Source organism: Meriones unguiculatus, chromosome 21, assembly GCF_030254825.1.
Source record: "Meriones unguiculatus strain TT.TT164.6M chromosome 21, Bangor_MerUng_6.1, whole genome shotgun sequence".
Classification (NCBI taxonomy): Eukaryota; Metazoa; Chordata; class Mammalia; order Rodentia; family Muridae; genus Meriones; species Meriones unguiculatus.
In genome coordinates, this window is record NC_083368.1 from 19,600,454 (window position 1) to 19,613,365 (window position 12,912).

Below are 12,912 nucleotides of genomic sequence, written 5' to 3' on the forward strand. Positions count from 1 at the left end.
AGAGCTTTGGCTATTTTTAACAGTATGTAGACTTCAGACAGCGAAAACACAATTCATCCCTGCTCGGAGAGACAACAAATGCCCGAGCAGCCTCTGGAAAACCGTGAGAACCCTGGGTCTTAAAATCTCTCCTTGTAGCTTAATTTTTCAACTGAGAAGATAAAGAAGATAGTTTAATGAACAGCATTCTATTCAGAAGGGGGGAAAAAAAACAACTCAGGCTTTTTTTTTTTTTCTGTGTGTCTTTCAGTCTAAACTTGTTCAGACTCTCCAGATAGAACTATAAAAAGAAAGTCAGCTATTTCTGTGAACTCTTTCAGCTGAAGGAAATAATGAAATTAAGACAATTGGTGGTTGTTCATTAGTGTTGCAAATAGGAATTCGTGACATTTTGTGAAAGGGTATGAAGCACAGAAGTCAGCTGGTTTTTTAAATTGTTTAAAATTTCCAAGTATTTCTGCCAAGAAAAAAAGAACAGGGCGGGGTGGGGAGGACCTCTTGCCTTTTAGGTATAGACAGTGGAATTGTTCACCCAGCTCCTTAGGGTAGGGAAGGGATGGTGTGTGGCAACTTTCGCCGGATGAGGACAAGGCTGTGGCACTACACCCCGAGCAGATCCCCCTGTATCCTCAAATATCATCAGCTCCGGAACTGATAAGCTCATTTCCATACAAAACAATTTTGCCACCAAAAGGAATTCCAGGGAAGAATAATGGGCTTTGCGTTTCATTGCCTTCACACGCTTGCTATTACATGGTACAGAAATAAATCCACTCAGCACTCCCCGGGGGGGGGGGGGAAGTAGGCGTTTCTATCCACAGATAAAAATAAACGAAGCCTATGAGAGCAAGCTATTCATCCAAATATACAGATGATGTTTGTCAGTTCAGCACAGCGAACTCTCGTTGTATTCAGGGCCTAAATAATAGAAGCCCAAGTCGCCAACATCCTCCTCCCCAGCATCTTCAGGAACTTCTGAATCACTGGTGACTGGCGAGGGCAACCCCGAGTTACTGTCAATCTGGCTGGTCTTCTCCTGTTTGCTGCTGCCACTGCCCCTGCCTCCACCACTGCTGGCTCCTCGTCCTCTCCTCCTCCTCCTCTTCCTCCTCCTTCTCCTCCTCTCCTTCCTTCTCTTCCTCCTCTTCCTACTTCTCCTCCTCTTTTCTCCTTCTCTTCCTCCTCCGATTCCTTTTCCTTCTCTTTCTCCTTCTCCTTTTCCTTCTCCTCCTCTTCTTTCTTCTCCTCCCCCTCCTCCTCCTTTTCTTCTTCTTTCTCTGTTTCTTTTCTCTTCTGTATTATACTTATCTCACTATGTAGACCAGGCTGGCCTCAAAGTCACAGAGATCTGCTTGCCTCTGCCTCTGCCTCTCTGCCTCTCTGCCTCTCTGCCTCTCTGCCTCTCTGCCTCTCTGCCTCTCTGCCTCTCTGCCTCTCTGCCTCTCTGCCTCTCTGCCTCTCTGCCTCTCTGCCTCTCTGCCTCTCTGCCTCTCTGCCTCTCTGCCTCTGCCTCCTCTGCCTCTCTGCCTCTGCCTCCTCTGCCTCTCTGCCTCTGCCTCTGCCTCTGCCTCTGCCTCTGCCTCTGCCTCTGCCTCTGCCTCTGCCTCTGCCTCTGCCTCTGCCTCTGCCTCTGCCTCCCAGGTGCTGGAATTAAAGGCATGTGCCAGCAGGCCCAGCAACTTCTGTTTTCACACAGAATAAGCTTTTTAATAAATGCTAATGATCAGTAAAATTGTTTAGTTATATAATAATTAAACCTGTGTTACAGTTTTAGTTTAGGGATCCTACTCACTGGTGATCTCTTGATCAATTTACACTTCAGGAAGAAAATGTGCAACATATTTAAGTGAGCTAAGTGCATATAGATAAATAAGTAGTTAAATACATACTGCAGGGGACTTACTTTGCAACCTAGGAAGTCATTATTCTTCTGAACACTTTCTCTGACAAAGGCTTTCAATATTTTCAAACATTCCCTTTCAATATTTTCAAACATTTACTTTTCCTGTGACCCTTTTGGGATTGCCTGTTTTCCAGTAATCACTAAAATTTGGTTAGCAAGTACATTGTGTCTCTTGGGCTAGCTCTGACAGATTCTGACAAGCCTTGGTCAGCTGGGGAAGCAAGACCGTGGTCAGTGTCCTCTGTCATGGTACGGACAAGGAGAGTGGTGACGCTAGAGCTGGGCATGTGCACAGGCTATCCTGGGTGACTCTCGGTATTGGTTCTTCTAATCCCTTAGCCTCTTCACATATTTTCTGTCCTTGGTCCAATAAAGACATCAAAATAGAAACCAGGGAACATACCCATCCGCAAGAAAGTGATACAGGAATATTGGGATGTCTTTCCAGAGTGGCAGGGCCTCTTTTGGTGCAGAAGTTGTAAACCAGCAGTTCACAACCACAGCAAACTTTTAATGAGCCAGCGGCCTTTGGGTTCTTGTCTCAGATTCACAGGATGAAATGCATAGATTTGAGGGTGGGAACTCAAGAGGAACAGAGCAGAACTCCTGTGTAGCGTGAAGCTCCCACGAACAGAAACCACCCAGCTACCCGTGTGGCAGCTTCTTAAAGGATTTGTGCAGAACTGGGCTGAGGTACAGGAGGAAGATGAACTGGTCAGTTCAGTTGTCCCAACCTGGCGTCCAGGTGCTTCTCTCAGCTCCAGGGACTAGTCACTGTCACCTTTAGGCAGGCTTGCTCACTTAGGAGAGGAAGAAAGAGAGGAGCCAGATTTCCCTTCAGCATTCTTGGCCTCAGCAAAGACGTTCTCTGAAGTGCTGCCTTGGGGTCCCTGTCATATGTGACCGATCCATCTCCTGTCTCATCCGAAGGGATTAGAAGCAGTTTAATTTAATTTGATACACAAGGTAATGTGTTTGCTTATAGCGTTTTCATACAAATGTATCATTTGCCTTAGCCATGGCTCCCATGTCCCTTGCCCTTACAGGGGTGATTTTTTACAACAGCAAGAGTCCCTGAGAGGGAAGAAATGAAAGAGCAGGCAGTCAGGTCCTTACTCATCAAGAAAAACTTACAGCTCGAAAATAACCCATCTTCTGGAGCAATTTCTAAAAACGTTTCTCAGATGGATCCCCAAGTACAGGAAGAGAAGCACCTGAGATTCTCATCCAAAAGACAGAGGAGTCCCAGAACCAAGGGCTCTGATTCTAGCCCCCACCTCCAAGGCCCCAAGCCCTGCTATGTGAATGCTTTTCAAGCACCCTAAGTGGTTTTGATTCAGTTGGTCTCAAGCTTAGGCTTAGCCCTGGCTGTGAGCTAGACTCCCTCAAGGGCTCCCTCAAGATCAGTCAGTCATTCGAACATCCCAAGGACAGGGAAGCTTGGCCTCCCACAGCGACCCACTCCCTCTCTGCAAAGTTCATCCAGGGAGATGGCTCTGGGGATCAGTTCAGAAACCTGCCTTCTCATGGTTTCTAGCCAGAACCTTCAGTGGGAGATGCCCCTCACTCACCGATTGCAGTGTGGGGCACCCTGCTTTGTCTCTGGTCCTGTACCCCTTAAACCATAAACCTCCAGGACATGGTATCTATTAGGACTGTTTTGACACAGAATGGAAGGTAAGGAGATTTGATAGTCAAGTCTCCTTCAGTGGGGAAGCTAAGGGGAAAAAAAAATCAGATTGAAATTTGAATATGAGTGTAAAAGGTTAAGAGTTCATACATACCATAATATATGGCATACATTAGCATAACAAAAAAGTCTTGTCCCAATAAGGCCATGAAAAAACGAAAATCTGAGAAGAGAAAAACAGATGAAATGTAATTTTTTCAACATTGTGACATCATTTATAAATGTGAAAAATTGAAAGTCATCTGAACTTGTAAAACTGGTTGAGTCTTTCAGCAGATCGCATTCCAGAGGTGCCTGGCACCAAAAACTCGACAGTCCCTGTGACGTCACAGCCGTGACTGTAGTTGGGGAAAAGGACTTATCTGTGTTTTCACTTGAACAACATAGCAAGACTGTGGAGTGTAGAAATGTGTGTAAAGATCCCTGCACATAGTATGCCTGGTATGTGATAAATAAGATTTAAAATTATTTAATTGTAGTAGCTACTCCCAACAGAAAGCCTTGAAAATAGCTATTCAGTTTCTAATTGCAGGATCTGTTTAGCAACTAGGAAAACATTATAGTAATTTAGATAAAAATAAACTTAATCATGCATACATAATTAATATAATTTTACTAAGGATATATGGAAGAATGAAATGACCATCCATGGTACAGGACATTAAGCTTATGATCTTTGAGAACGTAGACCTCTTAAAGGAAATAAAAGCCCGTGTTTCTTAAAAGGAGAATTCCATAATAGAAATACAATTAGTTTTAACATTGTATCTTACCTGGTAAACTAACGATTCTGTGTCTGTTTAAAGAAAATGCCATTTTACATTTACTTAAAGAGAAGACTACAATCTTGGCTTCTTGTCACCACTGTTGCCTTATCAGCAGTGGCTAGCAGCACGTGACCACCCCCTGGTGGCAGCATGCCCGTGTGCCAGCAATGCAGGGGGAAATTTCGAAGAGCTGAGTCATAAACACCCAAAACTACAAAACCGCAAGATTCAGCTTGAGTGTGTGCTCAGAACAACTAATCTGTATTAGGTTCTGTGTGACACCCCCTACGAAACTATCCCAAATCTACGTCATTACAAGGGAAAACTCCTAGAAATAAAACCTGATGTGCAGGTGTAGACTTTTGGACCCTTGTTCCTGGATCTACTGACTAGTGGGATCTGCTGAGACTCCATTGTGAATAATGCTCCATTCACTCAAACCTTATCGTACAGTTAAGTCTTCTGGGTTTTGATGTTTGGGCTGAGCAAATTTGGAAAAAATCTTAAGCCCAACTTAAAAATGACTACTTAAAGTGAGTTTCTTATAGACAACCTATAGCAAGATCTAATTTTTTATTCATTTTCATGATCTGTGTTTTCATTGTCATGAGAGGTGATTATTGATATGACTGATTAGCATTTGTAATGACTAATCTTCCTTGTTAACTTGACTGGATTCGGAATCATCTAGGAAACACACCAGTGCCTGTGACACTGTTCCTGAGAGGTGTGACTGCTTAGATGATCTTTAAGAGGTGTTAGCTATTGTTCTGGCCCTTTCCTCTCTGCAGATTCCACGAGCTTTTCCTCCAATTTTATAGAATATTATTTTTGTCTTATCTTTAATAATCTTTTTTTGTAATTTATGTTTGATAGTTTTGGGGGAGCGTTTATGTTACCTGGTGGGGTCTTCAAGCTTCCTGGGTCTGTAATTTGGTGACTATTTAACATAAGGAAATCTTCAGTCATTATGGCTTGGAATATTTCTTGGGTTTTTTTCTTTCTTTCTTTCTGGTATTATATATATATCAAGCCTTCTGTAGTTGCCCCAAAGTCTTTTGATATTCTGGGATTAGGTTTTTTCAATCCTTTTTCTCTTTTCTCTTGACTCCTAGAGGTTTCTATTGAGATATCCTCAACCTCTGTGGTTCCTACTTAGCCATGTCCATTCTGCCAATCTCTCATAACAGGCATTCTTTGTTTTTGTTACAGTGCTCTTGATCACCAGCATTTTTTCCCCTTGACTCTCCACTTCTCTGCTTGTATTATCCATCTAGTCTTGCATTATGTGTTATTTATCAAGTAGAATTCCTAATCTAGTAATTAAAGTTGTTCTAAACATCGATTGATCTTGGTAATCCATGCATCCTTTTGCCATAGTCCATTCTGGGTGCTGTAAGTGTGTTTTCTTGCTGACCAGACATGCTAAACCGTGGGGAAGGAGTGACAATCATGGGGCTGCAGCAAGGCAATAGTAAAATTTAGAGAAAGGGAAGCATCATCTAGTCCTGTGATCAGGCTTCAGTGTTTGAGTCTGATGGGCCCAGACTGTGAGCTTTGCAGCTGCCTTTCCCTCCTCTCCATCCCCTCTTAGGCAATTCTAGTTGGGATTTTATTTTTCCGGCTTTCACACAGAAAGTCAGAGCCAACTGGAGTTGGCTGTTTTATTTCTCCCAGGTTGGTCAGACTCTGATAAAACCCCTGCAAGATTACTCTGAAGATCAACATGGAGAAATGCGAGTATTCCTAAAGTTCTGAGGAGGGTTCAGGGAAAGAGCTTGTTAGCGTAAACCCACCAAGTTGCTCCTGAACTTCCTGCCTCACCCTCAAGCTGCACATTTGTAGAGCTGATCCCACGCAGCTTGCCAAAAGCTTTGCAACCAGCCAAGTGGTCACAGGAAAGCTCCGAATCATAATGCAAAGGTGCTGAAAATTAAATGAATCTTAAAACTGTAGCGGTTGGCAGATTGGCTGGCTTTTCTGACCTGAACTGAACCATGCCTACTATAGTCACACATATCAACTGTTTTCATGGACCCCAAGTAACACCCTTTGTCCCATCACATGGCAACGCAACAGTTTTCATGCACGAAGAACCAGGCAAACCTCAGCTTGCCTGAGAAGAGACTACAGATATCAACACTGCGTGGTGGAGGCTCTTGAACTATGTGACAAAGATCTTCTAGTAGCTTTTACATGCGTGTGCCAACAAACAGCTACAAACACCGAGACTAATGGAAAACAACAGAAGTCTCGGAACATCTGCAAATGATGTTTCAGTGTTTCGAGCTGATTCAAATCTTCACTACAAAAGCCATTCGCAAAATACGTATTCTTAGAGGCAGCCAACTAGAACACCTCTCAGGTGTCTGTGTGTGAATTTTAAAATTGAAAAAGATACAGTAACTAAAAAAATTTAACAACCAACAGATGAATAGAAGACTGGGGGAAAAAGTCAGTGACTAAAAGATAGCTAGAAAATACCCTGTCTGAAAAAAACAGAGAGAAAAGATGAAAACGAACAGAGCCTTAGAATCCCACGGGACAATAGCAACAGCACCGACCCTGTGAAAGAGGCAAGAAGTGGAGATGGTTCAAGAGTAACTCCCAAGCCCGTGCCCTTGGAAAAGAGAAGGAGCAGAACATGGGAGGCTTTGGAGGAAAGCAAATGGGCTTTTACTGGAAAAGCTTGGCTTTGTTTAACAAGAATTGAAATGTGAAAACGTGGCATTCCAAAGAAATTCCAGGCTGGAGATACTGACTTGGAAGTTGTTGCTTATCACTGGAAATGTGGAAACAGAAAGGGGAAAAAGAAAGAAAGAGAGAGAGAGATAAAGAGAGAGAAAGAAAGAAAGAAAGAAAGAAAGAAAGAAAGAAAGAAAGAAGAAAGAAAGAAAAAGTCAGTCTCTAGTGATGCCATGCAGCAATAGTGAGTAAGTCTTATTACTATGGCCATTGAGTGACATGAGTGTTTCTGTTTCTGTCCTGGTGTGCTGGCACATAGCTTCAATCCCAGCACTCATGAGGAAGAGCTCTGTGAGTTCAAGGTCAGCCTGGCTTCTGTGGCAAGTTCCAGGACAGCCAGGGTTACATAGAGAAACTCTACCTTTAAAAAAATAAAATAAGAGTATGTGTCTGTGTCCTGACGTAGTTCAATGAAAGTCACAGAGCCCCCGAACTATGGGCTTTCATTCAGAGTGGCTGGGAAGACACGTGCTATTCACCTTTCATTGTCCCCAGTCCGAATGCAAGGGAAGCTATAAAATGTAGTCTTCGTCTGTATTCAGGAAGGAGAAAGGATAGGACAGATACAGAATGTGTTTGTCGCAGGGGCTAAAGGCAGAGTCTGCCTTTGGCTGAATAACCCTGAGGCAGAAGTACAGACAAGAATGCCTACTGTTCTCATGATTTCCTGTATAGTTTTTAATAATTTGGAATAATAACAATGTTGAAAAGTATTGTTCTCAAGTACCTCCATGTAACATTCATTCAAACCTGGTGCCTGGTCTCTTGTAGTAAATTAAAAAAAAAACAACATTTATTATTAGCCTTATAATTATTGCAGTGGCATTATTTAACCCTCTATCACAAATAAGACACAGACACCTGTTTGATTTTATAATTGCATTATTGCCTTTGTCTGGGCAGATATTTCTACCCATGCTGTCTCAGTAACCTCAGCATTTGCCTCCCAGCCCCCATCCAATGCCATCCAAATTAATCATCCTCATCTGGGCTACCTTCCATCCATAAGCTCAAGATACTTGCTTGTATTCTCTATCTGAGCCTTTTCATGTCATTATGGGAGTCCTTCCTCTCCGCCCATATGATTACTTCTCTGCATCCTGATGTCCTCCTTCCTCCTCTCTTCCCATCTGCCTCTTTCCCATGATACTTCTGTCCTCTGAGGCCTGGGAACCTTAGCCCCTCCTACCTTATTCTGCTCTGCCCAGGTATAGGCCTTTAATCAACCAACCAGGTATAATGTCCTAGGCAGGTTGACAAAACAAGGATGGGGTATCCGGGAATAACCGGATCTTGAGGCCAGTGTCAGAGAAAAGCCAACACTGGTCTAAGCTTATCTTTCACCTGAAACACTTATTTCCTTCCTTGACTGTCCGTGTTCCAGGGATCTCTGCTAAGTTTCTTCTGCTCCAATGACCTATGACTCTCTCTGCAGTGTCCTATGACTCACTCTGTAATACCATCCCCAAAGAATGCAAATGTCACGTGAAACTCGGGAGCTCTTGGATGACCTTCTTCTCAGCTGTGAACATCTGTAGGGTCTCCCCTTCATGATTTCCATAAATAATGTGAAGCAATCAGTCATTCTAAGGGCAGCTATATTTCTATATGTACTTCCTTACCCTCATTTAGTATATAAATTATGTATTTCAAATAATGAAAGGAAGAACTAGACCAACCTGAGTGATCCAGTGTAATCCTGCTACTGTTGAGTGCCAAGCCTGTTCGAGCAATGGAGGTGCAGTGTAAACAGAGCAGAGTCTCTGTCATTGTGGAGATGACACACAGCAAAATACCAGGCAGGGAGGAGCATTCTACAGAAGAGTAAAACAAGACTGATGGGGAAAGTTGGTACTGTGACCCAGAGTAAGCCAGGTAGAGGCATCAGGCAGGCCAGAGAGCCTGAGGTTGGAACTGATTTAGGAAGAAGACCAAGTTGGCCAGAACCAAAGGTGGCAAGCAGTGAGCCTGGACAAGCAGATGACACAGAGTTTCAACTTGGTCCAGGTTTAACTAGATGTTGTGAAGCAGGAAAGTGGTTGGGATTGTCTTTACTTTGCTAAAAACCATCGCAGGGAGGTTACACAGGAAGGCTGACTATCAGGGGCAAGGGTGGAGGCAGGCAAGCAGATCCTTCCGAAGGCCCCGGGAGTAATTTAGGGCAGACCCCTGTGGAGAGGGAACGGCCCAGAGCCTGGCTGGAAAGAGCCTCAGTCCACAGGGATGCCCTTGCTCCAGGACAGAGCCGCTGTGTTGGGCATGTACACACACTGCTGCTGGAGCGCGAGGCGGGAGGGAACACTTAAGTGAGCCCGTGAGAGTCAGAGCCATCCTCAAGAGAGGACACGAGGATAGGAGCAGACAAGCCTGGGAATGGTGCTGAGAGAGAAATCAGAAAGGCACTGGTACAGAAAGAGCTGGCGCGTTTGTACTTTTTGTCAAACGTGATGTTTTCTTTTGGCAGCCTATGGGAAGAAAAGGCTCTCATATTAAGGGAATTTGAGAAGATACCCAAGCCAGGGGTAAGTATTAACGTTTATTCAATGCAGCTGTATTCAAACATCCCTTTAAAAATAACACCACACCCAGAGAAGCATTTGGAACACCAAAAACCCACAATCATTGCAGACGCACAAAGGGAGATCTGCATACTCGTGAGTACAAGTGAGGCAGGCTGTAGGCTTCCTTTGGTGGCATCTATGCTAGGCTGTGTTTAGTCAGACAGTGCCTGCTTCGTTTCTAGAAGAAAATAAAAAAAACTTCTGTGTTTGTCACTTAAAAACATCTCCTCTGTAGTTGCTACCCTCAGAGCTTTCCAAGCTCCTCAGAGTTTTGGTCAGAAGGAAGATAACATCACTGTCACACGGTGACTGAGGCAACACAGAAAAGAAAGCATTTCATTTTGAGCTCATGGCTACACAGGGAGTGGAGGCTCTGGTGGCAGAAGGCAGACGGGTGTGGCACTGGAGCACCACATGTGTGGAGCTGAGAGTTTACATGGATCCCAAAACGCAATGCAGGGAGAGACAGAGAGCGTGCGTGTGCTACCTGGGAACAGCACGGGCTTTTAAAACCTCAAAGCCCACCCCCAGTGACACACCTCCTCCCAATCCTTCCCAAAGACTCCCACTAATTAGGGACCAAGAATTCAAATCTACGAGCCTACAGGGGCCATCCTTACTCAAAATGACAAAATGACAAGTCATCTCAAAGTTGGTGTCTTAAAACATCAATAATTTCTACTATAGTTCTGCATTCCTTTGGTCTGAGCTGGTCTACCTGGGGTAGAGTGAGCTACAGCAGGCGCGTTAGCTGGGGTAAGGTCCTATGTCACTAGCTGGTCTCGTGATAGCGGAAGGGTTTCCAGCCTGAAGGCATGCAAATCACAATTGGAAAGAACAGTCAAAGCTTCTGTGTGAGTAATCTTTGGTAATATTCAGTTGGTCAAATCAGTGGACAGGGCCATGTCTGTAGAAGGTAGACTTGCCCTCTGCCTGGAAAGAATGACAAAGACACATTGCAGACAGGCACGTTTTGAGACCTACAGCAGAAATCAGTGCCTCCACTTTCAGGATGGCATTTTCACAATGTGTTGTCAGCGGCGTAATTCCATGGCCAGCTCATAAGCGTGTTGAGCATTTATAAGATGATGTTAATTCTGTATGAGCACGTCTGTGATTGTAAACCTGACAAGACCTAGCCCTGCCTCGGAGGCTAGCCTCGGCAGCCTTTTGGGTGATTATCTAGATGAGCTTAGTCTCGGGGGCACGATCCTTAACTGTGGGCGCCATCAATTCGTGGGCTGAGGTCCTGCACTGAACGTAAAGGAGGATGCCAGCCAAGCTCTGGCATTCATTGTTCTGTACTTCCTGTCTGGGGAGGAGCAAGCACCTCAGGTTCCTGCTGCCAGGACCTCCCTATCACAGCCAACTATACCAAAATAACCCCTGCCTTCCCTAATTTCTTTGGTTACAGTATTTCAACGAAACAAGCAACTCAGATAGTGTCTAACCACCATTTGCAATATACAAGGTCAAGCGTGCGCACGCTCACACACACACACACACACACACACACACACACACACACACAGCACAGTGGGGAAGTTACAATTTGAATTTTAGTTACAGACTTAGGTTTCTGGCAGATGGGAATCTCAAAGAAAACTCAGAGTAGACTAATAAATCTAGGCACTGGGTCCTTATCAGCAGATAGCCTTTCTGAGTATAAAGAAAGCCTTTATCTGGAAGTCAAACCCACTGCAGATAAGAAGGGCAGAGGAAGCACAATCCGCTGTGAGCCTGAGAGAGGACACTGGGGAAGAGACGCCCAGAGGGAACGTCAGCAAACGTGGGTGCTACTGTGCGCATGCGTGAGCCTCCTCCGCTTAGCAGCCGCGTTTGACTCGGGTAAACCACAAGACAGACATTCAAAGACTGTTTGCCCTTGACTTCGTCAAATCTAAAAGCTACAAGAAAACAGTATGCACATTTTCACAGTGCTTTTTAGCCTGAACTGAGAACTAACACAGAAAATGAATGAATAAAATATGAATCACTTGATTTAAAAAAAAAAATACTTCAAAGCCGTCACGTGGTTGGTTAATGTGGTATAATTGCCATGCTGTGGCCAAAGGATTCAGACATATAAGTTCCCCTTAACTTCCTGGGAATCACTTACGAGTCTTCAAACCTGTGCAACAAATGTGGTGAATGTAATTCGTTTTAGTCTAGTTTTTAAGTTGACAATCATTCACCTGGACTATCTTTTTTTTCTTTTTTTTTTTTTCTCCAGACAGTGTTACTCTGTTGTAGCCTTGGCTGTCCTGGACTCACTTTGTAGTCCAGGCTGGCCTTGAACTCTCAGAGTTCCACCTGCCTCTGCCTCCCGAGTGTGGGTCTTACAGGTGTGTGCCCCCAAGCCTGGCTCACCTCTGGACTATCTCACTGGTAACTTTCATGACCCTTAAAGGAAATGGAGAAGAAGATGAAGCTGCTGCGAGAGAGCACTGAAGACCTACGCAAGGAAGTGATGCAGAAGAGACTAGAAATCAAAAGCCTACGCGAAGACGTGGCGGCTAAGCAGAAGCAATTGCTGAAGGAGCAGAAGGAGCTAGACGATATGATGGAATACCAGGTTGGCCTAAAGGTATGCTGTGGACAACCCGTGAATGTTTTCGCACCGTGTCTGTGCGGCTACAAGAGCGCGGGGGAAGGGGGTTAGCCGCTTGCATGTGACCCAAAGCGCTCTCACCCAAGAGGAAAGGTTGAGCATCATGAAGGACTGTCAAATTCGACCTAACTTCTGGGAACTTAAAGGGTGCAAGGGTGTTTGTGAAAGACTTGTGAAAGCTTGACAGGCCTGTCCTAATTGGAAGGCCTGGCCCTGGCAAGCTGGCCTCCAGCGTTTGAAGTGAGTGTCACAAACACGCATGGTTCCTTGAAAGGAACCAAATCTTCAATCCTCTTGTATCCGTTTGCATTGCCTTAACCTTGTATGCTTGATTCTGTTCTTCCTTTTGCTGTAAAGGTGACACTGAACCCATATTAACGTTTTAGGAAATAATGAATTGAATTAAACTGAATTTTGAAAAAAAATGATAATTCTCAAAACAAATTTAAAGTACCTAGAGTTATTTAGGGAACATCTCCCCAAATTCATTGGCTTAGAAAATACTTATGATACCCTAAGATTTTAGAGCTCACCCCATGCTCATCTTACTCTGGGAGATAGGAACTAAGAAGAGATTCTTTTGCCAAGAACTTCACGGAGCTTCAGCCTTGAGCCCATCACATGCATGAATCTCT

The 12,912-nt window shown here is 44.2% G+C and overlaps 1 protein-coding gene across 1 annotated transcript in view; it reads left to right on the forward strand.

The window, feature by feature from the left end:
* The window catches only part of Ccdc146 (coiled-coil domain containing 146), a 113,087-nt gene that overhangs the window by 73,465 nt on the left and 26,710 nt on the right, over positions 1-12,912 (forward strand). The window contains exons 5-6 of the mRNA XM_021650484.2: positions 9,570-9,627; positions 12,077-12,253. Of these exons, the coding sequence (XP_021506159.1) occupies positions 9,570-9,627; positions 12,077-12,253 (235 nt within the window). The remainder of the gene's footprint in view (positions 1-9,569; positions 9,628-12,076; positions 12,254-12,912) is intronic.